Source organism: Peromyscus eremicus, chromosome 15, assembly GCF_949786415.1.
Source record: "Peromyscus eremicus chromosome 15, PerEre_H2_v1, whole genome shotgun sequence".
In the NCBI taxonomy this organism is placed as follows: domain Eukaryota; kingdom Metazoa; phylum Chordata; class Mammalia; order Rodentia; family Cricetidae; genus Peromyscus; species Peromyscus eremicus.
Window position 1 is genome coordinate 53,742,065 of NC_081431.1, and position 16,681 is coordinate 53,758,745.

A 16,681-nucleotide genomic window follows, 5' to 3' on the forward strand; every position below is an offset into this window, starting at 1 on the left:
TGCTACACAATTAAACTAAATCTGTCTATAAATATATAGAATGAGGGATTTCAATAGTTCATTTTCTGAACTTAAATGAACTCATTTGATATTTGCCTTGTTATATATAATGGAACTTTTCTTCCCATTCTCATACACACACACTAATAATAACACCAACTTTGATTGATGGTTACTTGGCCCTAAAGTTTACTCTTTTAGTTCAAAATATTCCAACTACATATGTTTGAAAATGTCTAAATGGCATATTACTAAAATAAAGTCACAATACTTGTATACACAAGCTACAAAAGAGTTTCAATGTGTCACTGTCTTCAAAGAGTTTTCTGTGAAATAATATCCTTAAAATCATTGCCAATAAAATATTTAGGTTTTATTTTGTTTTGATGATCCAAATCTATAGTGAAATGATGAAATCAAAAAACAAGTGTTCTTGTCAGAAAACAGGAAGAAAGGTGTTTTTTTTTTTCCTCCCAAAAGGAAAACAAAGGATTCCTGAAGCTTGCTCTGATTTATTTTTCCAATTTTAAATACCTTAAGAGCAGCGGAAGTGCTACTGGCGTGGTAGTATTTCTAACAGTCAATAAATCTAAAATATTATGTGTGAATATTGGAATGAAGCCATTAAGAAGATTACAGCATGCAACGCACCAGAGGGTCCACAGGAAAAAAGAGCTAGTAATTCAGGACAACTGTGACCACTGACCTCTGGGCAGCCGCGGCCACTGGTCAATGTGACATGGTAATAGAGTGCACATGCACACACGGGCACCCAGCCTGTAAGCATAATTTAAATGCTTTGGTGGATGCTTTTAAAAGGGCCTCCTTTTAAAGCTCAGTTAACTTACTAACTAATCAAACAATGCCATAGTAATACCTTTCAGGCTTCAAAAATATTAATGTAAATCACACATAAAAATTCAGTTATCATTCAGGATTTTATCAGATCTTATTTAAAACATCTCCAGTTTAAACTGTGTAGAGCTCCAAAGGGCAGCCTTAAAAAACTGATGAAAATGAGAACTTTGTTAGAGATGAGTTGAACAACTGCCTAAAATACTTTAGAAAATCACCCCAACTTTAAAGGAGCTCCTGTTTTCACCAAACGGCTCCTGCTCTGTCTCGGAGCTTGTACTGGCCGAGTCTCCAGCTGTCGGCAAGTCTGTGGCCTTCGAACGGCAGCACCTTTGTAATCCGCCTGCACTAGCTGGTAATGCTCCTTCTCCTACACGCTCACAATGGCCGTTAGCATACCGTGGTGCTGACCACGCAGCACACTGGCCCTTCTGTACCCGCCTGCAGTTATACCTGTACATCGGTGAGTGTTGCTTAGCATCCCTATACCTTTAAATCAATATCTTAATTATAAAACAAATCTACAAGTACTTCTCAGTTAAAAGCGATTCCCACTACAATGAGACTTCAAAGGCTCTCTTCAAGCAAGGAGCTCAGTGCCACTATACAGATTTTAATATCATGTAGAGAAAGGCTGAGTTTCTCTCTCTCTTCTTTTTAGTAAACAATCTTTCTCCTGAAGTACAACATTAGAAAATGTGCATACCATAAGAAAAATGTTTGAAAAGCTGAAATTCTATTTTCATAAGTATTTCTCTACCCAGTGAAAAATTCTTGGATGGATTTCTAAATGCATAACGTATCCTTCCTAGCAGTCGCTGCAGATTTCATAACGAAGCATCTGGCCACATTAAGCCGAGAAGAGAATATCAGTGTCCGTTGGTCTGAGTTTGGATGGTTCACACACAACAATTTGACTGCAGTGAATACACAGTTCAGTTTAACAAGCTTAAAGGTCAGGCAATGGACTGGTTATTGATAAGCAGAAGTACTCTGGCTTTGACATTAAACTCCCATTTCCTATCATTAGCCATAAGAACAATCTAGGCTAGTAGTGATGTATTTTTTAAATTGGAGATTTTTAAATTCACTCTCTCAAAGTCCTTAATAATGGAGAAAATGGAGAAAATTATATTGTAAAGTTTGCTTTCAATTCTCAAATTTTAATAATGTTGAAAAGAATGGATACTTTGAGGGTGTTTTTTAAAAGAAAGGAGCTATTTTAAAGTTACAATTATTGTTGTAAAGATATTTAAATAGCCATTAAATATGTACAGAAATAGCACTAGTTTATAATTTTGCCCTATACTAAAGAACACAAAAGCCCCAAACTGCAATTTTACATAGATTATTTAATATTAAATACATAATATATGCCACTAAGAGCTGCAAACACACACACACACACACACACACACACACACACACACACACACACACACACACCCTCCACAAGATCAAAGACCCGAAGAGGACTGGCACTTAATTTATCAGCTTTACAGACAAAAGACAGTTTTCGTCATTTCAAAAGGATCAGATGTCTTTTATGACAAACTGGGTTTGCAGTTTAATTTACAAATAGAATTCTAAGTAAGCATTCTTTGCTCTGTCAAAGCAGATGACAAACTGTAGGTTTTCATTCTTGTGGCCCTCAGCAGGACAGGAAAGATTAAAATAAAACTGAAATAATTTAGAGAAAACAAATAAATGTTTCAGAAAGTTGGGAGAGATCAAAGCCAGAATTTTCTGACCCCAACTGTACAAGCATTTCTTATTATATTGACCAGTGCCATCAGATCATTAATTAAAAGGAAAAGCGCTGGCAGGTGGCAGGGAAGCAAAAGCCGATAATTGGCCCCTTCTTCTTCTTGCCTTCAAAAACTCGCTCATTCTTTTGCAAGACATGCCACCAGGCAGACAGAATGCCTACTTTGTAATACAATGATTAAGACGAGATGAAGGGACTCAATGTTTAAAGAAACTCTGCGTAATGAATGCATCTAGCTTTTTAATTATGATCCCATTTTTACAATAAGGAATATGGTATTCCATTTAAAATCTCAACTGCCAAAAGGTAAAGTATTAAAAATAGAATCTACATCAATTCTTCTTAAAACCCTTGCATATACTGACTTTAAAGGTTCAGATACAAAGTGGAAAACAGGAACTTGAGAGTCCAGCAACAAACACTCTTGTTCACCACAGATATCCCTTGGACTTACCACATCACTGGGCAGGTTGCTCAAGTCATTAAATGGTGATTCTAAAGTGTTTGTGTCAACATTTAACACAACCACATCTTCCAATGACTTATTTTTCACTCTCTGTTTAAAAAAACACAATTATGAAAAAAAATCTTATTATATTTTTCTTACAAGTTTATGATGAGTTTGGAAACAAAAAAACTATCTTAGTGCATTAAGCTTGGGAAAATTAAAGAGGGAAATTCAATATTATTAAACAATATAAACAACTTTACTTTCTGAAAAAGGAAATGTGACTATAATTGATTTAAAAAGATTTGATTAAAATACTTAGAAAATGTTCTCATCTAATGTCAAATTAAAATAAGTGCCAACAATTTAGCACAATACTAGGCAGAGGTACATCAAAATATAAAAACTGCAGCCTTCGGGCCGGGCGGTGGTGGCGCACGCCTTTAATCCCAGCACTCGGTAGGCAGAGCCAGGCGGATCTCTGTGAGTTCGAGGCCAGCCTGGACTACCAAGTGAGTTCCAGGAAAGGCGCAAAGCTACACAGAGAAACCCTGTCTCGAAAAACAAAAACAAAAACAAAAAAAAAACAAAAACCTGCAGCCTTCATCATTTGAATGTCAATTTTACGATATGGGAATCTGTTCCCCGTTTCAAATCCACTTTAGCATACATACACTGGAGTGAGTGTAGAAACTCCTAACAATGACTGCAGAACTAAACTACATTTCAGTGAACAAATATGTTCCTATGTGGCCATACCAACGTGCGACCTTGAGTAGGACTGAAAGGGAAAGGAGAAGACAATGGAGAGACTAATGTGTAATTTGCCAATTATGTCCTCACATGAATTTTTATGTAAAGAGTAAAACTTATAATCTCAGCACTAGGGAGGCAGAGGCAGGCAGATCTCTGGGTTCAAGGCTAGCCTGGTCTAGATAGTGAGTTCCAAGACAGGCAGGGATACACAGAGAAAACCTGTCATGAAAAAAAAAAAAAAAAAAAAAGAAGAAGAAAAATAAAATTTAACAGTTCATCAGAATGACTTGTTTGAAAATTTAGTAAAATGTTATCTCAATAGGGTTACAAATAATAGTAAGTTATAAAAACCCTATCAAAGTTATGTCTAAAAGGGTATAGTTTATTTTCTGTTTCACACATCTACTTAAATTACTGAATTCTATGTGGAAACACGCCTCAGGTTTAAGTGATGTACTCCAGTAATGAAATGCAGCCACAAAATCCAGACTTCCACATTCATACAGGCTAACTGGCAAAAGGTAATAATTTCAGTGCAGCACTTTTAGTTAGGGGCATCATTATAATTCCATTTTCTCAGCCAGGGGAGGTTTCTCTATGTAGCCCTGGCTGTCCTGGAACGGTATGTAGGCCAAAACAATCTTGAACTCACAGAGATCCTCCTGCCTCTTCCTCCCAAATGCTGTAATTAAAAGCAAGCTCCACTGGCTAAATACTTCAATTTTAAATTAGTTTATTTTGTTACAAGTTGATTCTGATTAAAGTGACTCTGATTCATTTTAGATTTCAACTCTTGAGTATTTAGTGAAATGTTAAATTTCCTACAGAAATGACAAGTGGGAATGAGGAATTTCTATGTGTTTAGAAATCCACAATCTAGGCTATATATTCTCAGGGGACACTGGTTCTAAAATCTGTCTTGTAAAAGACATTACAATTGCTAAAAACTCAGAATTAAAAGATGGCTACCTCTAAGTTATTATCAAGAAATCATTTCTGGTGATGTAACTGACATTCTATAGAAATGTCTGAAACACACTGGTTTCCTTTCCTTTTCATGTGTACACATGTTTAAAAGGTTTAAATGCATAATTATATCATTATGTATATTAACTATAATTTTAATAACAATTTATAAGTGAAATATATAATGCCATTTGTTTAGGAAAAGAATATCATAATATGATGACCATTTCACTTTCTGTGGTGTTCTCATACCTGAGAAACTGATATAATCCAGAAGACTAAATCTATTTTTTTCCAATGGGAAATGAGTTTGTTCAAACATTTAAAGATAAGGACTATGTGCTACCAAGATGTTTATGATAGATTAGTACGGTCTGATTAATGGTAGTAATGTGATTTGTAGGCTTTTTCAATTGCTTTTCGTTTTAAGGCAGATAATAACTGAATATTAAATTTTGTTCAATGGCCCACTCACTAAAAGTAAAAAAATAAAAATCTGTTCATTACTAATAAATAAACTGAAACCCTAATGTTAGAATAAACATATGTAACCAAAAGGGGGGGAGTAGGTTACAATTTAACTATAGGAAAATACTGAAACTAGTCTATTTTTTTTCTCCCAAATCAAGTGCTAGCTGTGTCTTCTCTACCTAGGCCTGCAAGGCAGCAATGGAACCTCTTCCTCTGTCTCATATTGTTAAATCTCATATGTTTATGGGGTGCAATTTAAAAGAAAACATGAAAATAAAAATGTTTTTCCAGAAAAGTAAGAAGATAATGCTGGACACGTGATACTGAGTGTGTAAGTCTCTCTCAGGCCCTGTGGAATTAACCCTTGTGCACACTGTGGCTATATGCATTATGCATGCTAATGTACTGGAATGGCACAGGGCAGCAGCACAGGACCTTAGGAAAGGGGACCCACATTCTGCAGTGCACAGTCCTGTACAGATAAAAACAAACAAGCCCACCCTCGGGTCTGCGGCTCCCAAGTTACTCAACTATGGACTTAGTCAACACTTAACTTCACCCAGAAGTCTGCTTTCCAGGGAAAATAAAATCTGTTTCCCTTATTTCAGAAATAAACTTCGACTTTGAAAAGATACGTTTTCACCATTATTTAGTCACAATTATGTAAAACCACGTGGAAAGGTTTCAAAGAACATTAATTTCATGCTTTACAACTTGGAGGTTTTTACACAATTAATAATATTAGCTGAGACCGTTATGACCAAAAAGACGACAGTACTTTTTTTGTTTTCCTCCGAAATTAGCTGCAATTGCTAAGTTACAGTGTTGTCTCTCATACTAACTGCAGGAATACCTAAATTCCATTTAAAACATATGTATTATAAAATAAAAGCAAAAAGATAAAAAATTTAACTGAAAACTGTTTGATAGTGACATACTGAAGAATGAACTATCATCTTACTATAGTTTAAGGAAATTGCCAAGTGATATGCTCATTATTTAAAGGACCATCAAATGCACCTCTCCCTCCCTGTCAACAAGCTGAGGGCAGGCTAACAAACAAGATAAGCACAGCACTGAAGGCGTGGAAACTTCCAAAAAGGAAAAAATCCATTTCAGCAAAAGACAGAGGGAAAAAAATAATTTAATTATAAATTTTCAAAGAATTTTTTTCATTTAAACTTTCTTTGGAAGCGGCCAATGAGGATGTGATGAGTTAAATGAAATAGCTAGTGTGCTTCCTCAGCCGTCCTAATTTGGAACAGCCTAATTTATTTGTCTTAAAGACTGCAGTAGAGCCATTCCATACACCCAAAATTAACAGAAGACCACGAGGCACTCTTTCCAATTTTAAATTATTTTCATCTATATAAGTAAACATGTTATAAAATTCTGGGTGCTACTTTTAGTATAGATTTATTGTGGAAATTATGAAAATCAAACTTTATTACTTTTAAGACAAAAAATCCAAGCAACTAATTTCATGAAAGTCAAACTAGTGAAATTCAGGTTATATCCTACCTGATCTAATGACAGAGTACATATCTATCTGCTCATGCCTCATTTCATACACTGCATTCTTGGCTTATAATAGTTCCTTAAAACTAATAAAATATAAGGAGTCACAAATTTATCCCACTCAGACTTCAATATTAAAAATGTGTTAAACCTACTAAAATGCATTAAAATCTATACTTCAGTAATAATGGAACAAAAGAATTATTGCCCTAGCATTTTCCAAAAAGAAAAAATAAAACAGCCCCAAACTTGAGACTAGGTACAATTCTCTAATCAAAGCTTTCTCGGAGACAGGGCTCTATCTTAGTAAGAATCTTCTCTGACCAAAGAAAAGACAAGCATTGGCAACTAGCAGGAAAACCACACCTAGTACATCAGTGTGTCCATTAGCAACTGTGTTTCATTATTAATGTTACTCTGTGCAATCAGCAAAGACAATGTGTTTGAATGAAACTGTCATCAGCAAGCATGATGCCACTCAGATGATGCAAATCTTGTGTTTTAGTCTTTTGGTAATTTATATGCCATTTTTTCTTTTTGGTTTTGGTTTTGGTTTTGGTTTTAGTTTTTTGAGACAGGGTTTCTCTGTGTAACCATGGCTCTTCTGGAACTTGCTTTATAGATCAGGCTGGCCTCCAACTCACGACGATTGACCTGCCTCTGCCTTCTGAATGTTGGGATTAAAGATGTGTGCCACCACACACACATGCCAATCTTACAAGAAGGGCTTTCTGGAAATTTCATTGACTGTAAACCCAAGTATTTAAAGTTTAATGAGTTTCAGGATAGGGATAAAGTAAGCCACAAAAATCATTTTGAAATGAGATAGCAATAAAAAGAGAAAAAAATATACTAAATTCATCTCTGACAGTGGGACGGAAACTCTGAACTTAGAAAAGTATATGCCTGGTCTTCTCTTTAGTTCTGCCTAGCACAGAAGCCCCTGTGCACAACAGGCTGATTTGCACTGTGGGAATCCTTTCTCAGCTCCTTAAGGACTAGCACCACAGGAATGAGCCACCACATACTGGTTAATAAGTTTATCGTTAGTATGTTAAACTCACACTTTGATAATCAACTGATAAACTGGAAATAATGAAGTTGTGTAAAGGAATACTTTGACTTGGTGAATCATAAGAACATAAAATTTAATTTCAAAATATTGTACTAAATGTGAGATACAGAAAATCTTGAGTTGCAAGAAATCAGTGGTTCATCAAGGAACAACGATTTTAGTACTTAAAACTGACCATGTGACTTCAAACACAACCATTTCCATAGGTTTCATGCCATTGCTGGGCAAACCAGTATATTGCATAAACTGAAGTGATTTCAGTGACAGTGTCTCCAAACGACCCTTAAGTATATCCATAATGTCAATCTAGTACATCTCAGTATTAGTCAAATAAGCTTCAAATAAAACTTTTATCTATTATTTCTAATCAATTAGTTTCATAACTATCTTACTGAGAAAGATACTCACCTCTATGAGACTGGAGTGTATTCCAATCAGGTATGGCATTGGGGCACTAAATTAAAAATATATATGTATGTATAGATTCATATTGTTCATTAAAACTAAAACAACATAAAAGCAATTCAAATGTTTAAAAACTAACTTCAAGTGCTCAGTTCCACCCATGTTACAGATACTGAAAATTACTCAATGTATAAAAGTTATATTTCATCTTATAGGCCATTACTATTTAAAGTTTGTTTATATAAAAATCTCTAAGTCATTTATTATTAAATCAAAAGCTCTATGCCTAAATAACATGTTTTTCTTATAAAGACTATCAAGATGTAGGTCATATTGGATCTTTCTATATACTTGATAGCAAATATATTCTAAATAATCTTCAAATGTATCTACATTTCTTTTATACATATTCTTGTTCAATTTGATTATTTCTGTTATTGTAATGGATCATCATTGTTTCATACCTAATATGTCACTCAATATCTACTGTGTCAGTCTACCACCAAGGCACCACATATTTATCTCATCCTGCTTTCACTATTCTAGAACCAGTGCCATCGACATAGTAAGTCCCCTCTGTGCTCCCATACTCCTACACTTTCAGATTCATTTTACTTTCATTCTTAACAGTAGAATAGTATCTTTGTCGAGACAGGGTCTCTCTATGTAGAATTGCCTGTTCTCAAACTCACAGAGATCTGCCTGCTTCTGCCTGCTGAGTGCTGGGGTTAAAGGTGTGCATGGCCACTGTCTGGATATTAATATGAAAATCTTAATAAAAAATTTTCATGTCTAAGAATGGTTTTGAATTAATTATTTCAGGCTATGATTTTGGGAGCATACCAGATCCAGGCCCTTGGATAGAAACTTAAACAAGGTGATAAACAATGTAGATGGGATACATTTCCTCCTGGATCTTAGACTCCAGCAGAATATAAAGATACTAAATCATTTTAGTATATGACATATGAATCAGGAAAATGTTAGAAATGATTGTTAGGAAATACAAGAAGAAAAGTAGTCATCTTGAAAATTTGAAACTACATTATCAACAAAAAATAAGAACAGACAGACGTCTATGAAAATGATAAATAAATGAGAACACATAGCTATTTTTTAAAATACACATTTTGGGGAATCCTTCTTTAGACATCTCTGACCTTTAACACCAACCTTTCCTGCTAATGCAAATCTTGCTGCTCACAGGCTTATATAGTGTTGTGAACAGCACTGTCATTACACAGAGCTGCTCAGGCTCCTGGATGTGCACTCCACTGCAGGGTAGCAGTGATAGCTGACTCTAACAGACACTCTAACAGGGCCAGATGTCTCAAATCATCTTAGAAAGGCCCAAATTTAGTTAGTGAAGGCTGACTAAAAATAACTTTTATATCCAGAATCCCAGAAACCATAAATTAGGTTCTTTCTCATTACTATGTACACGCAGTACATGCAGTATTTCATTAGGACTGTATTAATTCTCCTTCACAGTTATCTTAGCTTATTGTAGCCTTGTTCCTTCACAATCTTTTAAAAAGGCTACACAACTGACCATCTGGATGGAGTTGGTGTGGTACTCTGTAAACTTCACTTGACTATTCCATGCCTCGATCTCCTTAGGGACTAACAGATTCTCTACCTTTAAAGGAAACACAAACAAATGTGGACTGCCGCCCTTTTGCTGGCAGAAGGCAAAGAAAGCTGGCTGTTGCCCTAGTTCAAGCTCTTGTGCCTGGGTTCCCTCTACAGCTCCACAGAAGACAGGAAATGCAGATCACTATCCAGGGCTCCAGGCGCAGCTTTGGGCAACTGTCACAAAACAAGCTGGCCAACTCCCAGTACTTTAAATATGCCACAGCCACCAAACAGGAAAGGTAGCACAGCAATCTTAAAATCACTATGGGAACTTCTAGATCCCCTGAGGTTTAGAATGTTTTACCAATGAGGTTTATAATACAAAAAGTTCATAGTATCTTAAATTCCAAAGAATATTTTAGTAAGAGTGCTAATCAAAATACTCAAGCCTTGTAAAACTAAGAAGTATATCCATCTTCCAAACAAACACTGAGTAGGCTAGCATTTCATAAAGCAAAAGTCTAAGCTAACCAATAATCCTAGGAAATACATCCAGAAAAATCCTTTGAAATGTTTCTGAAAGCTACTTACTTTCTGAGATACAAATAATATGCTCATATAAATTAAGCTAGAATTAAAATTATATAGTAGCAGGCTTCTATGACAAATTTAACAATTAACAACTCAAAACTCTTTCATGTGATCACTGAGCATTGCTGTATAGTTAATTTTTTTCTCACTAATTTGTAGCAAATTCCTAAACTTAGATGTTTGAATTAAAAACACTAGAGTATAATTTTCTAAAACCATTATGATAGTTGACAGAATGCAGTGTTTATAGAGTCAAAAGAGTAGGTGTTTCTTTCCCACTAGACTGTCATATACTATTGTGACAACAGCCAACTCTCCTGGAAAGTCACTTTGAATCCCAGGTGGACCGTCCATCCTACTTTGATGACACTGTTGGTACATCAGGAAGAAGTCAATGGTGATGCAGATGCTCCATTATCCACACACAAGGCTGTCTTTAAGCTCTACTGTCTGTGATATTATTTAGAAAAGACAGTACAGATGGCTCTAAACTATTTCTTCTTTGTGGTGGCATCTTTATGCAGAATCACTTTTTTTCTCCTTCTAAAGCTACTTAAAAAGAAGCTTCCCCACCACATACTATTGCAGCCGTCAGGGTAGTCTGAAAGAATGTAATTTTTTACTTCATTTTTTTCTTGGAATCTAAATCGTATAGTTTCAAAGAAATAATCTAGAGAATCCAACTATATGACTTACTTAAGCATGCTTGAGCAGATAATAATCTATGATAGTCTTGGGGGTCTTATAGCCATACTTCCTTAAATATACTTATGAATTCAGACAGTTTTGAAGTGTCTGACAATAGATATGCCATATTGGAGTACTGTTACTTTGCTTGTTGATTAAGAGGAAAATACAGATGACATCACGTCCTCCTAGTAGCTTTTCTGAACTTAGCAAGAATGTGCTGTCGACATATTGCTTAAGTTGCCACCCATGTGTCCTTAAGTGACTTTGCTACAGCCATTAGAGTGTTACAGGGTTGTTGTATGTGTGCATGGAGGTATGCAGAGAGCTACGTATACGTGTTTATTTCTTTCAGTAAATAAACAAGTAAAAAAGCTTATTTATTGCATTACATGTTCCCAGCTTACCAAATAGGCAGTCACTGAATGATGGAGGGCTGAGCGGGTGGTTTTATGTATGTATGGGTGGGTGGATGGACCAACCAACAATGTAGTAAGAGTGCCAAAGGACCAAGATGTGATATTCATCTACGGTCACAAGAGGGCATTATGGTTCTCCAAAGTCTATGGCACATCACCAACACCCGGTGCAAACACAGAAATGTTTTGTGGATTCATGACTATTTCAGGATTTGCAACATCCAATCATTCTGAAAAGTAAACCAACATACATGTAATCCTCAAAAAATGTGGCTTCATTTGGAACTTGATGTAATTTTTTTTCAGTGATGAGTCTGAGGGGATAATTTACATTTTTCTTCCTATCAGTATGGTCCTAATATTAAGGATATAAATGAAAGAGAATCATTTTCCCTAGGAAACTCCTTAATCTATCACATTTTCTGACAATAGAAGGAAACACAGACAGACAGACAGATCCTTTAACAAAAGCTGAGCCTATCATATGACTTTAAGGCTCAGAAAGTTTTCAAGTAACTCCTTGTTTGGACACTACTGCTCTCTCTGAACCAGGGAATACCTGCATGGAGGCTGTTGGAACTTGTCCTAAGGACTATTTCCAGCATTAGAAGCAAGCAAGAAATAAGAAAGAAAAGGGGGAAGAGGGGAAACTTCTTTACTTAGAGTGGAGGCAGCAGTAAAGACTTGATGGCAGGGACAGAATCAAGAAAATAGTTCTGGAAAGAATTTGTGTACCATTGATACTTTAAAATAGTGTTTAGAAAATTTTACATATAGAGTACTCCACAGAATTGAGCTTAAAGGTATGTTATCACAAGAAGTCAGAAGACTTTAGCAGAAAAGTTGTGATGTAAGGGGTATTGCAAAACCTTAGTGCTAATCCTGTAATTAGTTCGCAAAATGACTACAACTGTGTAAGACTTTGAGAAAAGAGAACTTTCAAATAAATGTCTAGTTACAGATGATGTGTACAAAAATCTATTGCCTGAGCCAACATAAACAAACTGCATTCTCTGCCTTTAAGGAGGAAAACTATTTTAATTGTGTTGGTCAAAAGTAAAACTCTAAGATGAATAACAACAACAACAAAAATAAAAACCTTACTTACTGATCTGGCTTTATACTTACATTTGTGCATGTTACACTTTCACAATAGAATTAAATTACATCCTGTAGTCTACAAAACTGTTTTTCCTTTCAAGTTCTCCAAGGACAGAACAGCAGTGGTGAGTCCCTGACTACCTACTTCACAGATGAGCAATACTGTTACTCCACTATGGAAGCGCACAGTACAGCCGTGTAATCAATCTGGACACTGTTCTGAAGAAGGCTAGCCACCTACCACCCTTCTGAAGAAACATCATGTATTTAAATAATCACAATCCTTAAAAAACTTTAACGTCTTTCATGAAAACTTTAAGTAAATATATTAATTCCAAAGGACTTTGATTTTTACTAATACTAGCTTTGATATAAGAAAATTATCAATGCCAAATGATTTGTGTGTTTCTCTCCCTCTCCTTCTCCCCCTCCCTCCCTCCTTCCCTCCCTCCCTCCCTCCCTCCCTCTCTCTCTCTCTCTCTCTCTCTCTCTCTCTCTCTCTCTCTGTCTCTCTCTTTCTGTGTGTGTGTGTGTGTGTGTGTGTGTGTGTGTGTGTGTGTGTGAATCATACATGTATACAAAGGCATGATTCGGAGAAAGAAATCTCAACAAAGTTTTTAAAAATTAACTATGCCTGCAGGTGATTATACAGTGAGAAAAATTCTCTACTCTGAGTACCAAAACTCCTGTATCGGAACCTACTTCATGAGTGCCTTCCCTATACACAATCAAAGCCTCTGCCCTGAAGTCTCCCCCTGGTCTAGCCTTCCCATATACAAGCCTTGCTATATTCCAGTCAGAGAGAACAAGGAGGCCATTGGCCATTGTTCTAGTTTCTAGTGGCCTGATTGAACTCAGATTACTGAGCTCACTGGGAGCTGTTTCTAAAGCCAGCCAGTTCTCACAATTGCTCTCACACTTTCCACTGTTTTTCATGGTTGCTTTAGGCTGACACTTTGTCTCATACCAGACTCTCAAAATTTCTTGTACTAGAAGCAATGGCTTTGACAATTCTGTTTTCAGGGTGCTATTGAGGAGGAGGTGAAGGAAAGGGGTGTCCCAGGCAAACGTAGGAAAGCTTGTCCTCAATAAAGCCAATGGGACTATGGGTAGATTTGACAGATAAATTCTGATACCTGGGATACTGTTCTCTGATACCAGAACCCTTGTGTAACCTTTGAGCCATAAATGAAATTATATTTCTTACTTACACGTCTTTTTTTCTAAATGACCACAGAAGAAATTTGCAAAATTTAAAGAACTACATTTTGCCAAATCTAAATTTTTGTTATCTTTGGAACGAACTATTCTGATACATATAAAAATACATTTATACTTACAAGTCATCTGAAGTCAAGTTTCTGTGGTTTCTTTAATCTATACATGACTATAATATAAAGATCTGTTTCTAATGGTGAAATCTAGGTGGAAGGGACCCTGGCAAAGGCCACCTTACCAGCAGTAGTCCAGTAGGTGTGGAGGAAGCACAGGGATGTATATGTGTTGCCAGTACATCGGGTAGAGCAGAGCAGCGGATCCATGGAGACAGGCAGTTAACTAAAATGCACAGAAGGGTAACAATAATGAGGAGCTGCTGACCCTCTAAAGAAAAAGGCATGTTCAAGGTATCAAAGATGAGTGATCATCATAGAACAATTTACACAGTGACACAGCTCACACTGTTTTTACCAATTCTACATGTAAAACCCTGTGTCTCAGAGGTCCCTCTGAAAAACACACAAACAGCAAAAGGAGTTTCTTGGGAATCATACGCAGATTTTTATATTCAACTTGAAAATGTAGCTAAGGTTAAATTTGGACCATAAATAAAAGTTGAACTGAAAAAAATTAGTGAGTCTTTTAGAAAATACTGTAGGAAATGACAATATGCACAACACAGTTTGCGCATCACTCAGATTAATACAGCACGATTAAATATGGAAAGAAGAGAGGCTGAAAGCTCCTGAGGGATATCATTAGGGCAAATTGCCAAAGAATGAAACATGAGCCAGTCAGGAGAGTCTGGAAGCTGCAATAATACCAAGGGACTTGAATGTTCGACAGTTGGAGCTTCAGTAATGTGTGAACTGTGGGCTATGGTATCAAGAGACTCTGTTCACTGACACATAGAATGTCACTATTGACCAGCGAGCTGCCCAAGCTTGACAGCTGGACTACAGGAAGCCAAGTATATCATAATTTCATATTGAAACTGCTCATTCCAGATTAACATTTTGTTTCCTAGCTTTAGATCACAGCGGCTGCAATTACACCGTTGTTACTGTAGAGGTAATTGCCATTTTAATTGTTGTGTTTGGGCAAGCAGTTAATTAAAAATTTTTAATGCTTAACAAAGGGATACCACTTTTTTCTCCCTCCTAACTAATCCTCATTCATATTTCTTTCTATGTGACTTCTATTTTAAAAATTCCTATAGTTATAAAGGTTATTTTTACTGATTAAAGTAGTAATTAAACCAGTGTTCTTTTTCACTGTTTTAAAGTTTTACTGTAGTCTCCATTTCAAGGTTCTCAACTAAGTCATTTCATTTAACATGAAAGAATTTTTTTTAAAAACTGTATGAAAATGAACTACAGACTTTCCATAAGGAAATAGCTCCATCTTTTAAAAAAAAGTTAAAATATAAATACAATAACTACATCTAAAACAATACATGTACACAAAGTAATCAGTCTCATTAAGAGCACCATTGTTCTTCCTGCACTGTAAAATAGCTGCATTCAATTAAAAAAATCAATTAAGAGTTAAGATAATATGATCTAAAATAAAAACCCTAAAATTTTCAATCACCTTTTTCATGCATTTTATGTATTTTCCAATCAGATTTTTATCAAGGTTAGGTGACAGACAATGCAGTCTGACTCAAAGTGACTATCTGATGCGGACACTGGAGCAGCCCAGTGCCTTGCATACAAGCTTTGTTAGTTTATCATGGCATTCTTTCAATAAATGATACTTTTATTTCCTTAATTACAGAAAACATCATGCCGCTAGGAGGCTTCAAATCCGTGCATTTAACAAGTACAGACCACGGATCAGAGGGGGTCACAAAGCGGGCTGCAGAGCCTGAAGATGACGCTGAGCCACACACTCCATCCAGCTCTCCAAGGGCTTTCAGACATTGTTGGGAATTATGCATGTCAAGGGTTTCTAGGCTAAGAAAATTTATGTCCCTCTGAAAGGCATAGTCATGCACTTTCTCCATGTGGGAACACGTGACTTTTTTAACATCTCATTTAAAACTTTAGAAAGGGAAGGTTGTATTCTTTTGTACTGAGAAAAGAAACGCAAAGCAAAAGGAAGTTCCTCTCAAAATGAGCAGCTGCCAGAAGGGCAAGATTTCACTGAGTTCATGCAGTGCAAAGCAGCCCCCAGATGCCCTATAGCTACCCCTACTCACAAGCTGGTCATCCGTAAACACGTTATTCAACATTCACCAACAAGCAATGGCATTCTGCGGCAGGAGATGGACTGGCTTCTGAGAAGATGAGTCACAAATCCCTGCACTGTCCAGTATCTGGCAAGTGATACCCTTGCTAATCAAGCCTACCAGAGGAAAATTAAGTCATGTAACCCTTGGAAACTTTCCAGCTAATCGGATAGGACAAAGGAAAAGGAAACAACATAGGACAAACTCTTTTTAACTATTGCCTGCCTCAAGAAACCACATAGTATCACTTGAATGAATATAGCTACTGTGGGGCTTATTCATTCATTATACATCAAGTTCAGACTTAGGTGGGTCTCTAAGGAATTAGACTTTCCTAATGATCACAATTTTGATTGGAAATTGATCTTATATTTATGAAGAGAGAAAACTAAATAAGATCCAATATTCACTATTCACCCAACAGTACCCAGAAGCAATGAAATTTACAAGACCAAGCAATTATTATAGCATGAAGGTGAAGAGAAGACAGCAAAGTTCCAAGTAAAGAAAATCAATTATTAACAAATAACTGTAACTAAGAAACTAAACACACACACGCAGGTTGTATGAAATCTAACACCGGTTTACCAGTCAC

At 36.1% G+C, this 16,681-nt stretch overlaps 1 protein-coding gene across 2 annotated transcripts in view; it reads right to left on the reverse strand.

Annotated features, from left to right (window-relative positions):
• Positions 1-16,681, reverse strand: part of Dennd1b (DENN domain containing 1B) — a 229,432-nt gene that overhangs the window by 100,972 nt on the left and 111,779 nt on the right. For both annotated transcript variants that reach the window (XM_059281211.1, XM_059281210.1), the window contains 3 exons: positions 14,092-14,192; positions 8,266-8,311; positions 3,078-3,179 (listed from right to left, as the gene is read on the reverse strand). In XM_059281211.1, coding sequence (XP_059137194.1) covers positions 3,078-3,179; positions 8,266-8,311; positions 14,092-14,192 — 249 coding nt within the window. The remainder of the gene's footprint in view (positions 1-3,077; positions 3,180-8,265; positions 8,312-14,091; positions 14,193-16,681) is intronic.